A 24153-nucleotide genomic window follows, 5' to 3' on the forward strand; every position below is an offset into this window, starting at 1 on the left:
AAAAAAGGAACTAAATAAGAAAAAATACACTTTTAAGCGATATCTAAAAATAAATAAATAATAATAATGTCATTTTCTTCACCACCGCAACAATTTCTAAGTTCGCTCAATTCATATCAACCACTGTACGCTTTATGAGTTCCAGAACATATTATGCTGTGAGCCGTGGCAAGCAACCAGGCATTTATGAGACATGGAATGAGTGTCAAGCTCAAGTGAAAGGATTCAAAGGTTCGATCTTTAAAAAGTTCTCTACAGAAGAAGAAGCCAAAGCCTTTTTACAGATCAACAACAACAAACTAGAACCACCTAAACCAAAACCAGGCGTGACGAAATTATTTGTTAACAACAACGTAAGGCACCAAGGGTTGATTGTAAGTCAGAAAAGAGGCCGTGAGTTTGACGATAATTTTGATGCAGAACCAAGAAAGAAGATTGATTTAGTGGGTACGCGTATCTCTGTGGTCTATACGGATGGTGCTTCATCCAATAATGGCAAAGGACATGCCCGTGCTGGTTATGGTGTCTATTGGGGTGATAATGACCCTCGAAATGCTAGTGTAAGACTACCAGGATCAAGGCAGACAAATCAGCGTGCTGAAGCAAGTGCTGTGATCCATGCACTTGAGTCCAGCCAAGATGGAACGGATACATTAGAAATCATGACAGATTCACAGTATGTGATTAATGCAGTCACTACATGGTCCAAGGCATGGATTGAAAAGGGATGGAAGACAGCCAATGGCAAGGAAGTACAGAATCGTGATTTGTTTGAACGTATCCTTAAACTTATCAAATCAAGAAAAGGAGAAGTCAAATTGACTTATGTGCCTGGACATCGAGGTGTGCCAGGTAACGAAAAAGCAGATAGACTTGCTGTAGAGGGAGCAAATAAAGAATTATGACAGAAACTTTATAAATAAATAAAAATGCTCTATCTCGAGAATAATGCCATTATCCTTCATGTTGACATTATTTTGCTTCTGTTCTGTTCCTTGGTCCTTTTTAGGTATGTTCAGCATTTGACGCCGAATGTACAGATGAAATCTAAGTTCAGCACTCTTGAACTGTTGTATCGTTGGTCTTTGAGCGTATTAACAGGTTGTGAAATTTCTTTTTAAGTTTCTTTCTTTTTAGTGATATCAAATTCAGTTCTGGTTTGTATTAGGATGGAAGTAAAGAGAAATTCGGTAGGTGTGCCTGTTCGTGCTGGTGTTTGGAATTCTTGATGAATTTCATCAAAATGACGGTTCAAATACTGATTCCAAGCAACAGCACCTGTGTTTTTTTTATAATATACAGGAACATGTTCTGTTCAACAATGGTTTATGTATGAACAATATACTCTAAATCTAGAAACTCAAAGAAAAGGGAAATCATGATAATAATTTCACAATTCTTTGCATCAAAAATAAACCTATCAATTTTAACGTATTGCTTGTTTTCCTTCTGAACAATCACAAATGAATCTATCATATCTACTTTTAGCCTTCGTTCTATGTTTACATAGTAAAAGTCAACATGCTCTACTTCATAGCTAGATGCTTTGTTAGGAGCTGCTAAAATTTAAACACTTTTAAAGCTACAACTGCTGGGTTTAAATGTGACCATATAAAGTACATTACGCGTCAACCGTATATAATCTTTCTTTTTTTTTATATACATATAATTAACATAAACAACATGACTAGCAAGACAGCTTTTGAAAAAGGTGGTTTCAACTTTGACAACTATGCTAGGTACAGTGCAAGCAAATAGATATTGTTTAGTAACACTTGATAGAAATAAGGCACTTGAATCAAAGGGTGCTAAACCTCCCAAGGCCACTAGTACTGGTACTACTATTGTTGGTCTTATCTATAAAGTAAGTGATTGTCCATTTGTTTTGTTATACTAATGCATGTTGTAGGATGGTATCTGCTTAGGTGCTGATACTAGAGCTACTGAAGGTCCTATTGTAGCAGACAAGAATTGTGAAAAGATTCACTACATTGCTCCCAACATGTAAGCTAATCTACCGTCAGTCATGTTGTACTTATACATGTTTTAGTTACTGTTGTGGTGCAGGTACTGCTGCTGATACTGAATTCACCACCAACCTCATTAGTTCCCAGATCGAGTTACATAGTTTGTCTACTGGAAGAAAGCCTCGAGTTGTTACAGCCATGACATTATTGAAGCAAATGCTTTACAAGTAAGCAAATAACAGTACATTATGAAAAATAGAGGCTCATCTTGTTATTTAGATATCAAGGTCATGTTGGTGCTGCTCTTGTTTTGGGTGGATTTGATGCTACTGGACCCCAATTATATACAGTCTATCCTCATGGTAGTACTGACAAATTACCTTATGTTACTATGGGTTCAGGTTCATTAGCAGCCATGAGCATATTCGAAAGTAAATGGAAGCCCAACATGAACGTAAGTTATGATACACAAGGATTACAATAGAGCTGACAGGATATTTTTTTTTTATTAGCGTGAAGAAGCCATCGATCTTGTTCAAGAAGCTATTGAAGCAGGTATTTTTAATGATTTGGGTTCTGGTTCCAATGTGGATGTCTGTGTCATTACAAAGGATGATACTCAATACCTTCGTAACCATGCTCGACCTAATGAACGTGGTATTAAAGAACAAAGCTATCGTTTCCCAAGAGGTACTACTGCTATTCTTAAATCTTCTATTGAAAAACTTGTCACTGTTACTGAGGGTGATTCCATGGATATGTCATTGTAAAGTAATAAAAGGTTTATTTTCTAGTTTGTAGGTACATTAGACCAAAACGTGTCCTCTACTTTATCTAATTTGTCTTGAGGAAATGTTTGGATAGAGAGGTCATTGAAGATTTGATTGTTGTCAAATTCTTTAGGAAATGAAACAACATTCAACACTTCTACAGCAGGAATAAGGTAGGGACATTCTTTAACAAGGTCTCTTTCTAATTGACTATAGTAAAAAGAATGAATACCAGTTTAGAGATATCGTCTATTGTTACCTTCCGACATACATGTCAAATCGATTTCCAATGATTGTGACATGGGCTAGTTGTTGTTTATTCCAGTTTGCACTGAGTGTGTTACTATAAAGACCTCGTCCACAATGAGGCATATAAAACAAGGTTGGCTTAGTCACAGTTCGTTTGCCATCTTCATTCTCTTGAATAATGTCTATATTGTGTAGTGCACACAATTCTTTATCTAATGTTGTCATGACAGGATCAAAGATGTACATTTTGCCAGGGATCTAATACGTTTTAGTATGAGTCAATTGCACTCGAATCTACCTTTAACAAGTCTCTTAATATCATTGCTAATTCAAATTGGTATTGAGCATTTTTTGATTTCTGCATTGACCCTATGCCATAACAAACAATATCATGAAACTCGGTCAAAAGATGGTTTTCAAATATCACTGTACAGAATTAATATAAGCAAAACAAGCAGAAGGTATAGTTTACCAGACAGGTCTTTATAGAAACGACTTGTGATCAAGGCCTCTCTATAAAATGGTAAGCCATGATTTAGTATTGATTGACCTTACTTGCGTTGCTTTAAGGTAGCAGTCAAATCATCAATTGTCCAGTCATCTGAATCCTTAAAGGTGTATTTATTCTTTCTCTTGCTCTTCTTATTGACGACTGGTTTATACTTAAAGCGTTCTACTTTGACAAAACCATCATCGTCAAGTTGATCTGTCATTATTAGAAACAAAAAAAAAAAAAAAAAAACAAAAAAAAAGCCTTTTCGCTTGTCCAATCAAAAGAGACATTTTTATTCATCTAATAAATTCTTGTTCGCTTGGATGATGATTCACCAGCATGGCTTTGTTCTTCATCTTCATAAGAACTAGCTGTTCTTTTTAGATTCTCTTCTTCTTCCTCTTCTTCTTGGCCTTTTTCTTCTTCTTCGTCTGAGTCTTCATCTGCTTGCATGCGATCTACTTGGATCTTGAAGTCACGAGAAGTACTACGCTTCATGTACTGCATAAAATCCACTTTTGATTTTCGACTTAATTGAATAAGATGGCGTTCAAATTGCTCTACAGCAAAGATCAAGTTGGGTATCATCTTTGTTTCGCGCTGAATCTTGGCTTTCTGCTTTAAGTTCACTTGTTTTTGTTTGCCCTTGTTCTTTTTGGTTTGATTTCCAGTGTCATGATGTTGAGATTGACCATAGACAGTCAAGAACTTGTACATCTTGTCTGTGATTTCAGTACCTGACTTACTGATCACTTGAATAAATTGACTCGATATGTCTTGAGGGAATTGGATTTTCTAGGTAGATGTCAGTTTGGACATAAACAAGAGTACTTACATATTTCACAAGTGTATGTAGTGTCTTGTAGGTCTTTGCTAATGTCTTGAACAGGCTTTCAGCATGGATATCTGTAAGCACAGACTTGACTAATTCACTCGTAATAAAGATCAACAGCACAAGTCGTTTACAGACTTCTGTTTCGAATTGATGAGAGACTTCTTGATCATCTTCAGAAGCTAATAAACGAATGAAATGGAGTTGTATGGTGCAAACACTTACCACATATCTTTAAGCGACCAATACACCATGTCAAATCATCAAAAGACGCATCTAGAAACTCAAACAGTCTTGATGTAATCACAGCAAATGTCTTGGTGTTAATGATACTATACTTTAATGGCTGATCATCGTCAGTATGATGTACTTCTAAATCACCTGTAAAGAGATGGACATCTTCAGACAGGCTCAAGATAGTATCAAATTCACCCATATTAGCACATAACTGGATCAACAAGCCAATGATATCCTTTGTCAGTCCTGTGTCTTCAAGTGGTCTTTCTTTGGCTAATTCACTCAACCAGTTCACTACCACTCGAGATTGAACCGAGAAATCAGTGTCTTTTTTCTCAAACTTGTTGCACAAGAATGAGCATACGTGCATGACATGCGATGCTTCTCTATAAATAGGCGTACGACCCGATAGATACTTGAGCACAATGTCTTTTAGTTGCATAATCAGTTGAAGTATCACTTTGTTGGTACTTGTAGTAGTCTGAGTATGGTTGTTCAAGATACGTCTGAGGAATTCAATAAATCGTTCAGGCCAGACATGACTGACCATATCCAGCGTACCACGAAGAGCAATAGCAATTGAACTTAAGACAGAAGGTGTCTTTTTTGTAGCCTGTTGATTGGCAAATGTACTGTCCGAGTCTTCATGGATCAAGATAGACAGATACGTTTGACAAGTCATAATGCTGTTCTCAAAGTGTTTGTCGTCTTGATGACAATAGACATCATCTATAGCCTATAAACTATTTAGAAAAAAAAAGGGGGGAGTCGAATCCAATGGCAACTTACGAATTTCAGGCTGTCAAATGTACTTGTGATAATAAAATGAGCAAAGTCAATATCAGAGCGTAAATCACGAACTACGTCTGTCTTGTCTTGTGTAAATACAGCCTGAAATAGTTTGGATGTAAATTCAAGACTGACACAGGAAGAAATCACAAGCTGCGTATTCTTTTTGCCTTTCTCGTTGGTAGAACTGTCTTTCAAGACATTGAAAAGTAATTTTCGTTTCTTGAATAAGCTCAAGAGTGTCTCTGTGGACTGAGCTGTCATACCGTGTGTCATAAAGACATATTCAATACAAATCTATCGTCTAAGTATATGTATATATATATAAAAGAGGTATCTTTGTTACCTCATAAACACCCAGTACAAGATGAGCATATAGATTATTTCTTCGTCCTAGATGTGTTGCCATATCAAAACTGACTGTCTTGTCCAACTCAAAGTCTTCTAGTTTAGCATTGGAAAGACGATCTACAAAAGATAGCATAACATCTCTAAATCGATCCATGGTCTCCGCTGTGACAGAGGTGGTATCTTGTGTGGATGCCACGCGTAATGCTTTGATCAAATTAGCCAGTAATAAATGAATAGGCTCCACCATCTTGGGATAACCTCCATTATTTGCATTTTCTACACAGACATCGAGTTTGATAGGGTTGATGATGCTTGTGTCTTTTTCATACGTCCTCATAAACTAGGTCATGTCAATAGAGGTTTATCAAGCACACTTTTTACCTGCGTATAGAATAAGTCAAAGATGTCGCCTGCACATGTAGGGTGTTGTTGGCTTAAAGAACCTAGACCATGATAGGCACATAGTCTGATTTCATATTGCTGACTAAAACATCTTCTCAAAAGGCCTGTTGAATCATGTCAGCTGAAGAATAATCAGACAAACAAACACACTATTTACCAAGTACTTCAAATGCGACCCCTTGTGCTACTGACGATTCGCCTGATTCGGTCAATTGTTGATCTAAAATATTCAAAAAGCCTCGTACAGCCATGGCTCGACCATCCAAGTCTCTATTCAGCCATGAGTGCCATGATGTCTGTTTGTTCACTTACTTTGCAAACAGACTCTTTCTGAGCACAAGAATCAAACCATCTCTAAAGTGCTCATTTGTTTTTGAAATAGGTTGAATTGCATGCAACAATCGTTCTGCTGTGGATAGAGGTAAATAAGAAAGAAAGTCAAGTGTGTCTTTGATCTAGAACAAGATAAGTCTACAAGTTAAACAAAGGAGCACTTACGTTCGTCAAGTATCGTTCAACAGTATCAGGATAGTCTCGAATAATAGAGGCCAGTAAGTCTAAAAAGTGTAACGTACTGGACGATCTTGACACAATACGTGAAGTGATTTGCTCTAGTATCTCACTTTGGACCACGCCATGATATTTAAACAAACGCAACAAGATTAATGTACCCAAATGAGCTACTTTCTCCATCGAAGTGTGCTCTTTTGTCTGGCTTCTTGTCTTGATCGTGTTGGTCTGAAAGAAACTACCGATACTGGTGGCTGTATCAACCAAGATCAAAGACAGTTGTGTTAAGCTTTGAATGACTTGGTCCCAACCCGAGACGGCTGACCTCTCAGTCACTTCTAACAACACTTGACCAAACCTGTCTGCTTCTAAAGAAGAATAGTCAGAGATCCAATAACACCGTTCGAGTTTCTCACTGTCTTTATAGACAGACATGATGTTGGTCTTGAATAAATCAAAAATAGGGTCTTGAAGTCGATGGATTCTAGCAGCAGTGAATAAACAAGCCATGTTGAACACTTCAAATTGGCTTGACTTGTTTGTCTTGATGAGTTTAATTAGTTCATTACCCAAGTCTTGGTCTTGTTTAAGTGCAAATGATAAATGCAACATGACTGTACTTTCAACTTGACTAACATAAAAAACAAAGAAAAAAAAAGAAGGAGGGTAAGAGGAAAAGCATAGGGTCACCCTATTACCTTGTTTGATGTGTATTAAAGAAGTCCAAAATGCCCGTTAAAATCAGACGTTTATAGCCCTACATGTCTATGAGTGGGAAAAGCCCAATTGTGTTGACTTACTTTTCGAGAAATAAGTAGCAATTGATAAATAAAAGGAGGCACTTCTTCTACTTCAATTTGAGGCAATTTTCTAACCTTCTATTAGCAACAAGACATAGTACAATGCTACTTACTTGATCATGTATCTCAAGACGGCTTCTAATTGAGGGTTGGATAACTCCATATCATTCAATGCAGAAGCCATGCCAACCACTAAATAATCATGCCATTCTGCTTCTAATAACCTGTCAAACAGATCACTTAATTCAATCACTTTTTCTGCTGCAGCTAATATGTTCCATATCTTGACAAATATGTCCAACAGACGCAATTGAACTTTCTTTTGTTGAATTGCATGCGTTATTGTTCTTGCTGCATCACGAAGGATCCATGTAGGCAGACTCTCGATCTATTCATAAGTAAGCGGGTTAACAAATCGTTATTCTTACTTCTGGTAAGATGAGATTGACAACTAGAGAAGCTTGTTTTGATTTCTCGGGCGATTCTCTCTCTTCATCACTTAACCTAAACAAAATAGGGTTATCCTTAAGAAGGTATCACAAAAGAAAGACATACCATTCAATTATGCATTGAAGTAACATGGATCGACGTTGAATACAACTCTGACCTCCGTCTATGGGAGAACCTTGCTTATGATTAAATACACTTGTTTCTATTCTGAATACCTTGAATCAAAGCCCTTAAAAGTAATAAGGTATCCACATCATTGCTTGCATGATAATCATTCAATTTATGACAAACAAGTTGAGTAAACTATAAAGAGTTTAATTTACTTGGAAACCAAAAAATAGTATTACTTCTTCTTTTGATTGTTGATCCAAATATTCAACAAGACGCTTTTTATCCGCTTGTTTACTAAGCTTAAAAATCTCGATATCCATCTTTTTGAATGAAAAAGGCAACTGCGCGCGTATCAAGAACGCGTCTTTTAAAAATGGTTTGTGACTGTAATTGCTGATGAACGAAGGTTACGTTTTCATTGGTGCATGTAAAACTTAAAAAGGTCGAAAAAAAATATTTTCGCTCGCTCTCTTCTTTTTCTTGCTCACTCGAACGCAACAAAAAAAAAACGTACAGAAAAAAGAAAAGATTGTCTCTAGCATATACATGAATTCTACCCAATCCCAGGCTTCTACTAATTCTAAACCCGTCTTGCATGGTGTAAAAATTAAACAAAGAAAAGTAAAGTATATAACGATAAAATCAATTATAGAAACTTAGACTGTATGTTTATATAGGGTGTTCAAAAAGCAAACGCTAAGCACGAGCCTGAGAGTAAGTCCTAAGGAGGAGTTTTATTTATAGATGGAGACTAAAATGAGATATATTTAGTTTTTAGAGATCAATTACTTGTCCATTTTAAGACGATCAAAGAAGGTGATTTTGAAGCTGTCTCTGCCAAACTAGATACTCTCGGAAACACACTTGACTATCGTAAATACGGTGACTCTCTTTTTGAAGTTTTGATTACGGGTGGTATTTTAGAACCTGGAGGAATTATTGACGATGATGCTGAACGAAGCCCTTTCTGCATTTTTGCAGCAGAAGATGATGCCGCCGTGATTAAGAAATACGTTGACGTCTTTAACAAATTGATTCGTCGTTACAAGTATTTGCAAAGAATTTTTGGTGAAACCTTGCAAAACATTTTGCAGTTTATCAACAAATGGCAAGCAGAAGAAAACTCGAAATTGGCCAAGGCCACAGGTCTCCTTATCTGCAGTCAACTTGTGCCTTCTTCTGTGCTCAAGGTGTTGTTGCAAGACTATTTAGTCAAGGACGGTCATGCCTTGAACTTCACGACGACTGTGTTCCGTACCGTGTTGGATGAACAAAGTATTGAACAGTTGGGTCGTGCCTTGACTGCCGAAGGTTTGAATTCCCGCCTGATCGAATTCTTCCCTCCCAACAAGCGTGATGAAGACTGTTTGGTGCGTCACTTTGAAGCTGAGGACATGAAGGAATTGGTTGACTATTACCGTAGAAACAAAAAGAACTCCATCAAGGGTTTTCTTTTGAACGAATTGTCTGAAAAGATGCAAGATGAAGATGCTACGGATGCTGAAGTATTGAGTCTGATTAAGAGCAGTATCAAGGATGCTGGTTTAACAGAAGCTGATGTAGTAGCCATCATTTGGCAGTCTTTGATGAGCACAGTTGATTTACTCAATACCCGTGCTGACCAAATTGAGTCTCAAGTATTGCGTTCCATCACTCAATGGTCCAAAGTGTTGGAAGCCTTCTGTAGTTCTCCCAAAACTGAAATTGTCCTTTTACAAAAGGTTCAATCTACTTGTTATGAAGATGTCAAGTTGACCAAATACTTTCGTCGTTTGATTCAGACGCTTTACAAGAACGATGTCTTGTCCGACAATGCTATTCTTTACTGGAATGACAAGGCTCATCTTGCTCAAGGTAAAACACTCTTTTTGAAGCAAATGGAACCCTTTGTTACTTGGTTAAGAGAAAATGAAGATAGCAGTGATGAAGAATAAACAAGTTATGCTTTAATGCTACAGAGTTTGGCAATCATGCCTGATAATTGAATTATACTTTGATGTCCATCCAAAATACGCATGTGTGTAAAGCCAATTTCCTTGAGATAGTCTAGTCTAAGTTGTTCACTGATGTCAATATAGTTTCTTGTTACACGAAAAATGGTAGTAATGATGTCTAGTGCAGAATAGCCTGCATCATACAGTTGTTCAAGACAAGTGACAGCTTCATCAACATTGCCTTCAGAACAACATTTGAGGACATGTTGAATGATAACAGGATGAGGTTGATCACAAATCTTGAAGACATTATCAGCATTGACGTGTTTAAAACCATAGTGTGTAGACTGTAAATTATTCACAGCTTGACGCATATCGCCATCAGCTGTAAAGATCAAAGCTTCTAAGCCTTCATCTGTATAGTCTACCTAACACAAGATCAACATCACGTTATTACAGCAATCGCATTACCTTTTCCATTTCACAAATCTCTAATAATCGCTGCAAGATCTGTTGATCTGTCAATCGGTTATAACGTAATACAGCACATCGAGACTGAATAGGTTCAATAATCTTGTTTGACTGGTTACAAGCCAAAGCAAAACGCGTTGTGTTTGAATAGATTTCCATGGTTCTACGCAATGCTTGTTGAGCACCACCTGTCATGCTGTCTGCTTCATCCAGAATGATAATTTTGTGTCTACCAGGTGGTAAAGTCACTTTCTTTTGTGCAAATGCTTTGATCCTACTTCTCACGACATCGATACCTCTATAGAGTAACATGTAAGCCACCGTCTATGTATGTGTGTGTTTGTATGTATATTACCTATCATCAGATGCATTCAATTCAAGAACTGCATCTTTATAAGAAGGACCCAATAAATCATGGGCTAAGCATAAGATACTGGTGGTCTTACCAATACCAGGTAAGCCCTGTTCATCAAATGAGTACGATATCTCTTTTGTCTGTTTTTATCTGCTTACAGTCAAGATAATGTTGGGAAGATTACCGTCTCTGGCGATAGTCTCCAAACGAGAGACAGCATCTTCATTACCTACAATATCCTTGAGTTTAAGAGGTCTGTATTTTTCAACCCTGATGACCCATTAGAGCAAGATACTTTTTTTTTTTTTGTATGTTTCTTACCAAGGCATCACAAAGTCATCGGATGTAGTGGATGAAGTAGGTTGTTTATCGATATCCATAGAAGTCATCGTATTGATTTGAGAAAAAAAAAAGACGCGTTTTCGCGTTTTACTATGGATAATGATTGGACTGCTTTTCAACTTCCATTGATTGGTCATGATCTTTAAAAAGAAAGTCATTCGAAAAAAAATTCCTTTTTCTCTTCCCCTTCCCCCATTTTTTTTCTCTCTCTCTCTTTTCACTTGTTGATATGTCTGACAGTATTGCAAAGACATATCCTTATGCAAACACAAACAAACCCAAAGAATACTATGACTATGAAGCACTTCAAGTCACTTGGGGTAAGCATCTGGTATAAGAAATACGCATCTGATGACGAATAGATCACAAGACATGTATGAAATCTGTAAAAAGATTGGCAGAGGCAAGTACTCTGAAGTATTTGCTGGTGTGAATGCTTTGAATAAGCAAAAGTGTGTTATCAAGGTATTGAAACCTGTCAAAAAGAAGAAGATCAAGAGAGAAATCAAGATTTTGCAAAACTTGACAGGAGGCCCTAACATTGTGGGTTTATTGGATGTGGTTCGAGACCCTGAGGTAAGTGATTGTTGTAGAATCAAGAAAGGGGGAGAGAAACTTAAACATGTTTAGTCTAGAGTGCCCTGTTTGATCTTTGAGAGCATTGACAATATTGATTTTAGAGTGCTTTATCCTCGCTTTACTGATTTAGATATTCGCTATTACATGTATGAATTATTGAAGGCTCTTGATTACTGTCATTCTATGGGTATTATGCATCGTGATGTTAAGCCTCATAATGTGATGATTGATCATACAAAGAGACAAGTAAGTGAAAGCATATACACAGTCCATATGAATTGATGTCTTTCTAGATTCGTCTTATTGATTGGGGTTTGGCAGACTTTTATCATCCTGGGGAGAAATACAATGTCAGGGTTGCTTCTCGTTGTTTCAAAGGACCTGAATTATTGGTTGATTTTCATTATTATGATTATAGTTTGGATTTATGGAGTTTTGGCTGTATGCTTGCAGGCATGGTAAAGTGTATAGATATCAATGGATCCATAAGATAACAAAGAACTGTCATAGGTATTCCGTAGAGAACCCTTTTTTAGTGGTTCAGACAACTATGACCAATTAGTCAAGATTGCCAAGGTTCTTGGTACTGACAAGCTACATGAATATTTGACAAAATATGACTTAAAATTGCATCCTCATATTCAGAAAGTGATGGGAAAGTAAGTAGTTTGTTTTCTCCAAGTTATTCATGTGTATTAGATACCCCGTAAAGCCTTGGACTAAATTTGTGACATCCGAAAATGAAAAATATATGTCAGAAGAACTCTTTGATTTATTAGACAACTTGTTGCAATATGACCATCAAGATAGACCCACTGCACAAGAAGCCATGAACCACCCTTATTTCGGTAAACTGAAGCACACATATTTATTTTGTTCTGTTACTGATTCCTATAGCTCCCATTCGTGAGCAACAACAATAAATAAATAAAAATAATAATAAAAATAAAAATAAAAAAATTGGCTTAATAATTTCTTCTTGCTTTTGTTGTTGTGGATTTTATCCCAATCCGCGTTTTTTTTTTCTGCGACCAGGATGAGGTGCACCTTCTACTATTTTTCTTTCAAGTACAAAAGCACCTTCAGAAGATACAACAATGCCTATAAAAGAAGAGATGTTACATTAACCCTATAATCTATCTATGTATCTTACCTTGAGCCATATCTGCCATACAATAGCCTCCTAAATTAGCTTGCCAAAAGTAAAAGTCAGTAATAGCAGAACCAGCACTATAGAGATTCTCTAGATCACGTTGATGTTTCAAGGTCAATGGATGAAAGTCTTGTTCTTTAATCACTCCCCATTCAGGATGATATTGTTTTGTAGGATCCAATACAGGTGGAGGAGGAGCCATGGCTGGGTTTGTCGTATTAATAGCTGGTAAAGGGGTCATAGTACTTGTATTTCGGTTATGAGAAGAAGAAGGTACAATAGTTGCTGGTGTTATTTCCATAGATGGATTATTAGGATATTCCATTGTAGACTGTTGAGATGACCAACGAAGCATACTATGATTAAACATTAAATGTTCTTGATCATTGCCAGATGACATTATACATAAACAAAGAGAAAGAAAAGCAGAATAATAACAATAACAGAAAAAAAAAGAACGCTTTATATGATAACTCACTCAAGAAAAAAAAAAAAAAAGGGGGAGGAAGAAAAGATATTCACGCGTATTTAATGTGTAAAATGCGTGTGTCACTCAGAAATAAGGGTGAATATCCGAGTTATATAAAATAGTTTCTTTAGGAGTTCTTATAGATGAATAAGTCATGTGCTATCCCTTGATATTATATGCTCCTATTTTCTATTATGAAATAAACTCCTTAAAGATCTGCTTTATCTATCCTTTCTCTATTCTTTTTTTTTTTAATAAGCCGATCAAAATGAGAATAAAAGATGGTCCGTGTTCAAAGTATCAAGATCATTTTGTCGTAGTTTAAAAAACAGCTACCCCCCTTTTCTTATATGAAAAACGAAATCATTGGCAAAGTTTCAAAACAATCAAAGAAGAACAAAAGGGGGTTTAAACATTGACAATAATGATGTCTTTTCTCCTCTTCTTTGTCAAGAAAAAAAACATCTCTTATTGGTCCAGACCTCTTCAGATATAAACAAATACGCAAAAAACAAAAACAAAAAAAAAGGCTAAAACAAACTTTAAAAAATGATTTTGAAGTTTAGTAGAACATCAATTTTTAAGCCCTTTTCTGGATTGTTGTGTGCCACAGTCATTTTCTTGTTGGACGAACCCAACATTTCCCTTACTATACATTCATGCAGTATATATACTTAGTTGTCAATGAATACCTTTGTCATATCTATCTTGTTTGATTCTCATGAAATACAAAAGAGGAAGCATATCATGACTTACTCTTTTGCAATGAAGAAAAGTGTTGTAAAGAAAAGATGCATTTTGTTTTTAATGACAGAGAAGACGAATGACTTATTACAAATGAATTTATGTATATGTGTTTTTTGGCGATCAATGGGTCATAGAATTTTTTAGAAGCATAAAGAAAGACAGAGGGGGGGGGGGAGTAGAGAGAAAGTGACCATAAAAAAGAGCCGAGATGAACAAGTGTTATTAAGTCGAATGATTCTTGGTTAATGTGTTACTGCGTACATTATTTAGTATACTCGGGAGTCATTGAATTGCTCTCATTGGCTATTTTTTATTATGAAAATCGTCTTTAAGCCAAACAAGATCTTCCTTTTTTTTCTCAGTTGCTAAACTTCCTGAATGACGACAAGTAAGCCTCTCATGTTCACTCTATTCACTTTGTCACCAATTCTTACTCTAGTTGTAGTACACTTCATCTAGATGCTGATTCTATTATTATTATTATTATTATTATTAGTGTATGGGGGACCGAACTCCAGAGTTTATTTAAAGCTCTAAAAAACGCTTTGTTGAGTGGCAGAAGAGATTGTTTCCAAACACTGTATTACGTTCTACATGACAAAAGTACGGCGGACTTTATTTGGTTACTGAATATGTATTGCTTTTTCAACAAGAGAAACACATAAATAAATGATAAATGTGAAAGAATAGCATTCTATTCTATATGTACTTCTTGACATGGAATTCATTGTATGTATATGTATAAAAAGAAGACAAAAAGTAGCCCAATTTTGTTTATGTGCTTCTACAAATAAAAACAAAAGATTGTACTACAATGCGCTCAACATCTTTCAAACTTTGATTTATTATCTGGCATTCCGATTTCCGAGACTTTAATTGAAAAACGCCATAGTAAACAGGCTTCTCGATGGAAATCTGTTTATTTCGAAATTCTTTTTCAAACAGGGAAAAAAGAAGTTTGTGAGAATAGGCCTTATTGTTATACAGAAAAAGAGAGAAAGTTGACAACGAATAAGTAGAAATGCTTTTATTTTATATAATTAATTTTTTTTTTAGAAAGTGCGTTTTATGATATATAAATGATTGACATGTGTGTAAATGTGTATATGGATGTATAAATGTGTGTTTTCAACAATATAATAGTCATAATTTTTTTCTGAGATAATGTATTTACATAGATTGCTTGGTATAATGAAATTATTTTGAAGAGGGAAAGATGAATTGCATCCACTTCATTTCAGCAAAGGACAGGTACCACGTTTATGGCCGTATTTTCCGCACCAAGTACTTTGGCAGGATGTTAGACACAAGCAAATGATGAGACTAGAGACTTACCATTGACCTCCTTGTAAGTTTAATGGTTTAATATATTGAGACATTGGTTCGTTTGGTTTTTAATATAGAAAACAAAAGTAAATATGAACGAAACAAATAAAAAAAAAAAAAAAGGAAAGTGAAGGCAAAATTAGGCCCTTTTATAACCAAAAAAAAAAATTCGGATGACTATTTAATTCTTAGACTTTTTGAACAAAAAAAAAAAAAAAAAAAACTTTTAACATGAAACAAATGGAGTGCAGTCCTTTTTACGGGTACGATTTGAATTGTATTTTCTTACCAAGTCTTCGTTATGCTTTTGTTACATTGATTTTTTCCTTATATCACATGTCATTAACTTGACATTTGAACAGTATTGAATGAAAGGCTTTTTTCCTTAGAATAAATGATTTAATCATCTCATCATATAAATCAGTATAAACAAACACGCAACAACCACATTATTGTTTAATGTCAACTAAACAACACTTCATAAATCTTCTTTATAAACAAACGGGACAGATACAAAAAAGGTATAAAAGCAAAATTATTTTATGAATCTCGATTTGTTTATAAAAGCGGCGTAATGAGAAAGAATGGTAAATAAATAAGAAACAGTAACTATCCCCCTTTTACATAAAGATTTGTTTAGATCAAATGGTCTGTGCTATTATTCAGAAGGGCATCGTAATTATAACGCACTGAGTATAAAGGATTGTTTGTGTTGTTTTGTTAGAGTGGGCTGAACTTTATTAAAGTTTTGTATGATGTAAAATGACCGCAGACATTGTTTTTTTTTCTTCTTCTTCTTTGCTTATGTTTATATCATTGAATTCATAACGGACTAGACTATGCTTATGAATGATACACATTAAAGTGTTTGTTGATTCAGTGTATTTCTCTTTTTTTCAAAACACAGAATGAGAGAAACAGATTGAAATATAAGCTCATGTCCATTGCATTTACACAACAATGTCTTTTTTTGTTCCTGTGATATGGGCCTTTGTGCTACAGTTCTTATTTAGTTTAGAATGGTCTGAGCTACATCATTTTTGATAGTTTGTTTCTCGATTGAAATCGTAAGATTAGCACAATAAGTCTTTTTGTTTATTTACTATGCATCCAAGGCTGTCTTGATAAGGATAGTAGAAAACAATGGCTATAGAAACATAAAGAAATTATTTTTGTTAGAAGTTAAAGTATGTTTTGCTATTGTTACACAACCAAAGTGCCTCGAAATAAATTACACTGTCTATGAAATAACAGCCATCAAGTGCTACAGCCCATCAAAGAAACACAAGTAGAATTAGGGTATAGAAGAGTATCATGTGTTTAAAAGGGAACTTTAGTACTTTCTTCTTCATTTTGGTTTTGTCGCCATTAATGGTATTATTCGATATGTATATTTTCGTCCGACGAGATTGTTTACAACTGCGGTTGTTGTGCAAGAGCCAATTATTATTTCTTTGTAGGGAATAGTCAACTACGAAAACATTTGAATAAGGCGACTAGAACTAAATGTTACAGACAAGACTATATGTAGAGCAAGACGATTGAACGGAGTAAAATGAGGATACGAGCCGCTTGAAAGGAGTAGTGTTCTGTTCATTCCTTTCAACAGAAACCAAACATGAACTTGCATTCTATTGAAAAGCTGTGTTCATGAAAAGTGGTTGTGTACTGCGGATTCTTTTTACTTTTTTCCATCAAAACTTCCCATGCTACAAATGGGAGGCTTGGTTATCATATAGAATCCATATGGATACACGCTAATGTTGTATGTCATAAAGCACTATTGCCAAGAATCGTATCAACAAGGAGAAAAGCGTCAAAGAGAAAAGAACACATGCTCGTTGCTTATGAACATAAGCTATATCATCAGGGAATTGGATACGTGCCCATCGTTCTATCGCTCTAGATTTACACTAAACCATAATGCAGTAGTCTGGTTAAATTACTGTAGTATGATGAATCTCTAAAGTGTTATATGCCCCCCCCCAAATGGCCCAATCTATTTCGTACAACGACAATAATCTCTGCCATCATCCTGTAGGCCATTTCGTAAAGTGAATGAAAGAAAACATACACTGCTTACGGAGTCTTTCTGTTTCAGTAATGTTACAGAATTTGTAGTCGTGTTAGGCTTGTTTTTTTCTTTTACACCTTTCTCGCACTCAAGTCCATCTTATGATATACACCCGCCTTATTGTCTTGTACTTATAACGATATATATAAACAAATTTATTAAACAAAAAAGGGTATACTCAAGAACAAAATCGATTAACAATACCTAGTGTAACCAAGAAAAAGAATGATTTGATCCAATAGTTCTGATACAAGGTTTTGTACCATGTTTGATCTAAAGTTTCTTCAACCAATTCAAGAATAGAATCTTCACTTATACGTCCATCTTCTTCAAACTTGTTAGGTGCATCATGTCTTTCTATAAAACTATGATGGCTTGAAGAAGATGAGCTTATTGAACCATGTTCTTCTTGAACAGTGGGTAAGAGAGGAACAGCGTCTACAGTAGTAGTCATTTTAGTAGTTTTGGTTTGTGCACCAGAGCAAATCCATTGTGTAATGGCACCAGTAGCTTGACTTAAATAATAACAAACAAAGAAGAAGACAAGACTAGACACTACTAAATTCAGCCACCAGCCCATACTTGACTTGGTAACCCAGCTTGCTTGAGGCAACACCACTAAAAGTCCCCGTGTATCGGCTGCGAGCCACATGTGGAACTGGCCAATAAATGTCTCAAGCGAGATGTTGCCAATGAACGCAAAGAAGCGAGAATGCGTGTTTCTCATCGACCGAGTAAAGTTACGAAGGACAATGAATGAAACAATAGGAATCCAAGAGATATAGGGGTGGTATGTTGTGTAAGTGATTTTGGACTGAAGCAATTCGAACCAAAAGAATCCAAACAAACCAAGGAAAGAAGCCACAAGCGCACCCATCTTACATCTAGACCAGATACGGGCATGTAGGTCGTGTTCTAAAAGTTGAATGGTAGAAAAAGCGACAAGCATTCCGACATAAACAATCCAGCAATCGAGTGAGAGTCTGAAACGCCATTCAGTCACATTCCATTGGATCTTGAAGAGCCATTCTAGTCCCTGAAACACAGCTTCTAGAACACCAGGGTAGTGAATAATAAAGGCTGTCAATAGAGACATGAAAACTATCTTTGACAAAATAAACCAAGTCTTGTGATTATATGCTGACATAATTCGCATCGTGAGCCAGATAACACCAAACCAAAAACTGACCAATGGTGAAAAGTAGTAAAACAGATAATCAGTCTTCATCAGATAAGCCAAAACACAACTCAGTAAGTTTAAGCGAACCATCACATTCAATATACGACCGATACTAAAGTCCTTTTTCGTATAGAAAAAATAAAAGTGACCATAACCAGTTTGGAACAAATAGGCTGCTACCAGTACACGCACAGGGTTGTAAATGCCTGCTATATGAGACGCACCAGTAAAATGGTAAATAAGGATAACGAGTTGCATCCAACCCTTCCATTCTTCTGTTTGATTTCGATTCAGGAAACCAGCATCGCCTTCAGTTTGAGTTTTTAGTGTAACCAAGCCAAGAGTAGCCATTGTAGCCATGAGAACACTGAATGTAGCTATATCAAATTGCTTAAAGATTTTGCCAAACAACTGTGTTCGATCTCCAAGGTACATGTAAGTAACAGCCAAGCCAAAGACAAAGAAAGCACTCAAGATTTCAGAATGGTCTATGGAGATGCAATTTAACCAGGCTAATGAGAATCCTATTGTCAATAAAGTTTAGTACCTGAGTTATTCTCAAGAGACTTGTAACATTAAAAAACAAATTACCAAATAATGATGATGATGAACAAGCAAGAAAAGTACAAAGAGGTATGAAAATCAAAAAGAAACAGAAGATTGTGCTTTGGTACCATGTTGGTCTAGGATAGGAGTAGCAACAAGTCGTGTCTGTTGGATAATGGCTATTTTTTTTGTCAGAAATGAAATCATTGCAGCGATAATTTAACACCAATTGTGCTTCAGCTTGAGTAACAGGCTCTTTAAAATGAAGGCCATCAGCTGTTTGATTCTTGGAGGACATTACAATCTCGTTCCAAACAAATGGTACGACAAGGGGTGTGACAGATTGACCAAAGGCAGCTTTGCGTTCTTTAAGGTAGTTGTTCATAATGTTTATCTTGTCAAACGTAAGTGTTGCTTTGCGTTCTGGGGTCATGAGGTCGTATTCAACTATTTCTACTGGCGATAGCATCACTCGATCAGCAATGTGATGATGAAGTGCACCATCAAACACTCTATCCACCGCTTGCTTCCAACCAGTAAGATAGTCATGACCAAGTTTTCTCATGTACCATATGCCAGAACCAATAATAAGTATACTAGGTGGTTCTTGACCTTTAGGTCTTTTTGCTTCTAATAAGTCTATTGTTTTAGAAGTATTCAGGTAAGGATCCCACCACATTTCGATTGTGATGTTGTAGGTTTTATAATACACTTTCTGATCTGCATGAATAGCATCTTCAGAAGGTCTTCCAGGTCTTAGAAATTGTGTCATAGCATAGTATTGTTCTCTCATAATAGAATCACCAATATAAATGATGCGAGAACTACCCAAGCAACTTCCAATGTCTTTCTTTCTATAGGTCTTTGACATACAGCCAGCAGGTTGCCATTGCTTGTATTCTTCTGTTAGCCATTTGCCTTTATTTAGCATGCTATGACATCGAGTATTGTCTTGAGGCTCTAGGTAGCAAAGTTATTACATAATGTCACATTTAACCTGTTCTCTTTACCGGTAATATATCTTGTGGTTGATAAACAAAAGACAACCAGTCCTAAAGCAAACAAGAGTCTTGGTACAATAACAAATTTGTTCTGTATAGTCATTATAGAAAACAATAATAATAAAAAAGAACGAAAAAGAAAAACTTCTATGAACTTTTAAAATAAGCAACATGGAAAACTTAGAAGATCACTTTTTGTTTCGTACTTTACCTGTTATGTCTAAGAAGTCAACCGGTAATTTAATTAGTCCCGTCGATCTCTTTTTTTTTCTTTTTTTTTGTCATACCTTGTATTTTATATACGAACAAACTTTGATGATTTTAATCAAGTCTAACTTTCGTTTTTATTTTAAATAAAAATACGTGCATAAATTAACTGACCCTTCTCTCTCTCTCTCTCTCTCTCTCTCTCTCTCTCTCTCTCTCTCTCCATTTAAACAAAACCAAATGGTGAAATGTAAATGCCCATTTTATGGATAGACAGTGACACAAGGTATTATAAAAACATTGATACGAGAAACACATGCTTTCCTTTAGTGGTAAAATATATAAGCTTTGTATTAGATTACATCATTAAATCACTCCCTCTTTAAAACCTGACTCCGAAACTAAAACTAGTTTTCAAGACAAGTTAAAAGCTGCCAAAAAATCACGGTTATGAGTATAATTCTTCATGATGTCTTTGAGGACTTCATTGTCGTTGACAAACAGTGATCTTCTTTGAGTCATTGCCTTACCACCACTTGACTTGGCTGTGTTACTCTGTTGTGCTTCTTCAGTGTCCACACTAATTCCCAGCACTTGATCCAGTTTAGCAGTCTTGAAATCAATTCTTTTTTCCAGGTACGGGTACAACACAGAAGGATCAAGTCGTGCTAAATAACCTTCTGAGAGAATAGACTTTAGAATTTCTGGCTTTACTACAAAAATATTGCCAAGTTGTCGAAGCATTTCAAAACGTTCATCAAGGGCAGGTATCTTGAACATACGAATCACTTCTTGATATTTAGCTATATCCCTAATACATTTATGTGAGTTCACTTTTATATTATCCTTCAATAAGACTACTTTGTAACTAATAAGCCTCCAGTTGGTGTGACATAAAATCGTTTGAAATGTTCCAATAACATACTATATGATATCAGTCAAGAACCTTATCATGTCAAAGTACTTACGAATGAAATGCATTGCCTACACGTCGAAGGAATGCTTCAAAATTCTTTCCCTGAAGTGAATCAGCAGCAGATCTGTAGACGCGGGTGATGAAATCAATAGATTGCATACAGGGTGATGTGCCCATGCTCATCATGGCCCCTTCTTCATCCTTGGGTCTGAAATCATTCTTTTTTTGATGGCTTAATAGCTCACTTAGCCAATAAGTGATGCCCTCGACACTCTTTTGAAGTACAATATTGATTTTTCGCTCTAGTGTAGCCATGAATGTATTTTTGATACTCAGAACATCCCGGTGTGTGGATGGGGCACTTGCCACAAGTGGTAACTAATAAAAGATTATTCTCTTGACATGTTGCTTTTTTCAGTAAATAAATTACCATAGCTGATTCAAAGTGTTTCTGCATTAAGCGAATAATATCAGCGGAGGATTTGATCACATGGAAACAAGTTAATTCGGGTTCCTTTTGATTATTGAGGTCGTCTAGAATCCTTATTATCTTGTTAGGCCCATTCTATCCCCCTTTTTTTTTCACTTACTCATCAATAGCAATATCAAGGTATTTTTGGCCAATAAAATCCACAAGTACGTTGTAGATCTGTTTGATTGATGTCACTCTGCGCAGGTTGAGTATAATGCTCATTGTATCATTAGTTGACTTACAAGTCTTGAACATCTTGTAGTTCCACACACCGAATAACGGCTTCAGCATGAATATTTAAAATACGCATGATGGCGTCTTTAGACAAAAGAGTAAAGCCGCTATCATCCACTGTTACTATATTTGAAGCTTCCTCACGAGTCGTCTTCTCAAACGGGTTTGGGGATGATACCGGGTTATTCATGTCGCTAATAGCTTGTGTTGATACAGAAGGTGACAAAATACCAGTGGATGTAGAAGAAGATATCTGATTTAATGTACGAGCCAATACAGACTGGTTGCGTGTGGAAGTCATTTTGCGTCGTTGCTACAAACAACAGTTATTATTGGTAGAGTCATGATTCAAGGGCTTACCATGGCACTAAGGAATTCAGCTACGATCTTTCCAAACAACTCGTTTAAGGATTCAGTCTCCTTCTTTAAATAACGATCTCCTTCAGTATAAGGAACAAACAAATCATCCATGCATCTATCTAAAGTTTCATCGGGAGAAGTAGAAGTAACAAGGCCATTGACGTCTGCTGCATCTTTCAGGGAAACTTCCTTATCACAATAGAACTTGAGATTCTCAATCAAACGCTTCGTTTCAGCATGAGTAGAAGAAAGTGTACGTAGATAAGCTAAAGGAGAGTATTTTTTTGATTTGGACAACAAGAGTTCGATATGATCTTGAATCTATAAAGAAATGAATGAGCCAAAATTGTATATGTGTAGACATTATACCGATTGAGCAAAGATTCTTTGAAGCAAGACTTGCATGACAGTCGCTGGTTGAGGAAATACACTCGAAATAATACCAGCTTCTCGGCGTACAGTAATGCGAATATCATCATATAGTTTAACAAGACTTGTGTCTACCTCAGGAGGTGGGATATTAGGATTTGACAAGTCAGCATGGCTAGTCTTATTAGTCTATACACAAATGTGTTGTTCAATCACTTACTCTTCAGAATCTCTAACTTGATCCATTTCTTCAATTCTTATGCTTGACATAAAGAATTCATGTTGATTTACATAAGTTTGAACACAAGAGGCACCACCATTGAATTCAAACAAGACTTTGGCACAATGCTTTTCTGAATGTATAAGTGATTTTTGTTTGGAATACATTGACTTACTGCCATACTACGAGGATCTCCTTCCTCATAAGCCTTGTCAAAATCTTCTAAAATTTCTTTTTCAAAACTTTCACAAAACTTTTCAATAGCAATTCTTGCTTCTTTATCATTGTCTACTTCTTTAGCTACAGCATTCAATCTTCTTCCAACAATAGCAGCCTAAATAGACATCAATCACTGTCGGACATTATGTTGTTTACCTTTAATTGACCTTCTTCACCTCCTTGACGCAATGTATCCAATCTTTCAGTATTTCCCTCTTGAAATTCCATAAAATACTCAATCACGTCTCGACTTTCAGATGCCTTTGATCTTTCTTTATCAATCGTCTCTAGTTGCTCACCAATACGAATAGCAGTTTTACCAACATCACCTATCCTACTTTCTAAACTATCATAAGAACGATAAACATCCTGCAATAAGTTTAATTAATTCCTCCCTGTCCGAATAATGGCCTTATGCTTACTTCAAATGCTCCATGGAGATCAGTAATATTTCTTTTGTATTCTAGTTCTGCTGCTTGAGTACTGTTCTCAAGTTCACTGCACTGTTCTTGAACACGTGTCTTTAACTGTTGAAGTTCTTCCAAGACACTTTCAAATGTCCGAATAAATGGTTTTGGGTCTAAAGCAACAGCTACAATAAACCTTAGTAAAGGGTCATCATTGAAAGTGATTATATTACAGTTTCCGTTGACATCTTTCATCTGATCAAGGACACTGGCCGAAATCCTTTCAATAAAGTCTGTTGTAGAGACATTTTCCTATATTAAGTTGAGATGCCTAATCTTGGGCTACTGCAAACTCACTCTAAACGTTTCTATGGTTAATAGACCCTTTATTTCTGGAGCAAGCTCATAAAAGGGGTTATTAGAAGACATCATGTATGGAGTCAAGAAAAAGAAGGTTAAAGCAAGAAGCCAAATTCAAATTTATAGCGGCGTGTCAATTATGAAGGTAACACTGCCTTGAGACATTTATTTGATAATATTTCAACTTGTTTGTTCTCATAAGCAATGTTTCTTCAGGGCAATCATATTTCCTCTTTTGTTAATGACTGATA

At 35.9% G+C, this 24153-nt stretch overlaps 10 protein-coding genes across 10 annotated transcripts; 3 read left to right on the forward strand and 7 right to left on the reverse strand.

The window, feature by feature from the left end:
• Positions 1-1659: 1659 nt before the first annotated feature.
• Positions 1660-2752, forward strand: B0P05DRAFT_545303 (proteasome subunit beta type-7). The gene is made up of 6 exons (XM_051578624.1): positions 1660-1739; positions 1783-1864; positions 1910-2004; positions 2051-2194; positions 2247-2421; positions 2480-2752. Exons 1-6 carry the CDS (start codon positions 1684-1686, stop codon positions 2735-2737), a joined length of 810 nt encoding a protein of 269 aa, XP_051434041.1. The 5' UTR covers positions 1660-1683; the 3' UTR covers positions 2738-2752.
• B0P05DRAFT_545305 (uncharacterized protein) lies at positions 2753-3718 on the reverse strand. Its single transcript, XM_051578625.1, has 4 exons — positions 3459-3718; positions 3285-3412; positions 2997-3244; positions 2753-2947 (listed from the first exon to the last, which is right to left on the reverse strand). The coding sequence occupies exons 2-4, from the start codon at positions 3348-3350 to the stop codon at positions 2758-2760; spliced, it is 504 nt and encodes a 167-aa protein (XP_051434042.1). The 5' UTR covers positions 3351-3412; positions 3459-3718; the 3' UTR covers positions 2753-2757.
• Positions 3719-4124: 406 nt separating this feature from the next.
• B0P05DRAFT_444628 (FANCI solenoid 4-domain-containing protein) lies at positions 4125-5947 on the reverse strand (the record flags this gene model as incomplete). Its single annotated transcript, XM_051573786.1, has 5 exons — positions 4125-4274; positions 4315-4493; positions 4537-5284; positions 5338-5634; positions 5684-5947. Coding segments are annotated over 5 exons (1638 nt in total), but the record flags the coding sequence as incomplete, so codon positions are not given.
• A 614-nt stretch (positions 5948-6561) lies between these two features.
• Positions 6562-8281, reverse strand: B0P05DRAFT_579765 (uncharacterized protein; the record flags this gene model as incomplete). The annotated part of the gene is made up of 7 exons (XM_051581959.1): positions 6562-7067; positions 7104-7226; positions 7397-7470; positions 7514-7788; positions 7829-7904; positions 8047-8153; positions 8198-8281. 7 exons carry the CDS (start codon positions 8279-8281, stop codon positions 6562-6564), a joined length of 1245 nt encoding a protein of 414 aa, XP_051434044.1.
• A 161-nt stretch (positions 8282-8442) lies between these two features.
• On the forward strand, positions 8443-9899 carry B0P05DRAFT_545322 (armadillo-type protein). The gene is made up of 3 exons (XM_051578626.1): positions 8443-8582; positions 8639-8675; positions 8733-9899. The coding sequence occupies exons 1-3, from the start codon at positions 8508-8510 to the stop codon at positions 9893-9895; spliced, it is 1275 nt and encodes a 424-aa protein (XP_051434045.1). The 5' UTR covers positions 8443-8507; the 3' UTR covers positions 9896-9899.
• A 1-nt stretch (position 9900) lies between these two features.
• On the reverse strand, positions 9901-11110 carry B0P05DRAFT_579767 (P-loop containing nucleoside triphosphate hydrolase protein; the record flags this gene model as incomplete). The annotated part of the gene is made up of 5 exons (XM_051581960.1): positions 9901-10323; positions 10367-10664; positions 10722-10828; positions 10880-10991; positions 11043-11110. The coding sequence occupies 5 exons, from the start codon at positions 11108-11110 to the stop codon at positions 9901-9903; spliced, it is 1008 nt and encodes a 335-aa protein (XP_051434046.1).
• Positions 11111-11435: 325 nt separating this feature from the next.
• B0P05DRAFT_579768 (casein kinase II subunit alpha) lies at positions 11436-12552 on the forward strand (the record flags this gene model as incomplete). Its single annotated transcript, XM_051581961.1, has 5 exons — positions 11436-11639; positions 11694-11888; positions 11936-12100; positions 12153-12301; positions 12342-12552. 5 exons carry the CDS (start codon positions 11436-11438, stop codon positions 12550-12552), a joined length of 924 nt encoding a protein of 307 aa, XP_051434047.1.
• Positions 12485-13287, reverse strand: B0P05DRAFT_545333 (uncharacterized protein). Its single transcript, XM_051578627.1, has 2 exons — positions 12796-13287; positions 12485-12743 (listed from the first exon to the last, which is right to left on the reverse strand). Exons 1-2 carry the CDS (start codon positions 13193-13195, stop codon positions 12643-12645), a joined length of 501 nt encoding a protein of 166 aa, XP_051434048.1. The 5' UTR covers positions 13196-13287; the 3' UTR covers positions 12485-12642.
• A 4302-nt stretch (positions 13288-17589) lies between these two features.
• B0P05DRAFT_572310 (10 TM acyl transferase domain found in Cas1p-domain-containing protein) lies at positions 17590-20241 on the reverse strand (the record flags this gene model as incomplete). Its single annotated transcript, XM_051581431.1, has 3 exons — positions 17590-19115; positions 19183-20097; positions 20148-20241. 3 exons carry the CDS (start codon positions 20239-20241, stop codon positions 17590-17592), a joined length of 2535 nt encoding a protein of 844 aa, XP_051434049.1.
• A 282-nt stretch (positions 20242-20523) lies between these two features.
• B0P05DRAFT_511633 (exocyst complex component Sec10-like protein) lies at positions 20524-23993 on the reverse strand. The gene is made up of 14 exons (XM_051575620.1): positions 23900-23993; positions 23776-23854; positions 23558-23727; positions 23292-23504; positions 23092-23250; positions 22917-23044; positions 22697-22871; positions 22328-22648; positions 21976-22280; positions 21852-21929; positions 21692-21803; positions 21314-21639; positions 21207-21269; positions 20524-21156 (listed from the first exon to the last, which is right to left on the reverse strand). Exons 1-14 carry the CDS (start codon positions 23972-23974, stop codon positions 20760-20762), a joined length of 2601 nt encoding a protein of 866 aa, XP_051434050.1. The 5' UTR covers positions 23975-23993; the 3' UTR covers positions 20524-20759.
• Positions 23994-24153: the final 160 nt, after the last annotated feature.

Source organism: Gilbertella persicaria (genome assembly GCF_025201335.1).
Source record: "Gilbertella persicaria strain CBS 190.32 chromosome Unknown B0P05scaffold_24, whole genome shotgun sequence".
Classification (NCBI taxonomy): Eukaryota; Fungi; Mucoromycota; class Mucoromycetes; order Mucorales; family Choanephoraceae; genus Gilbertella; species Gilbertella persicaria.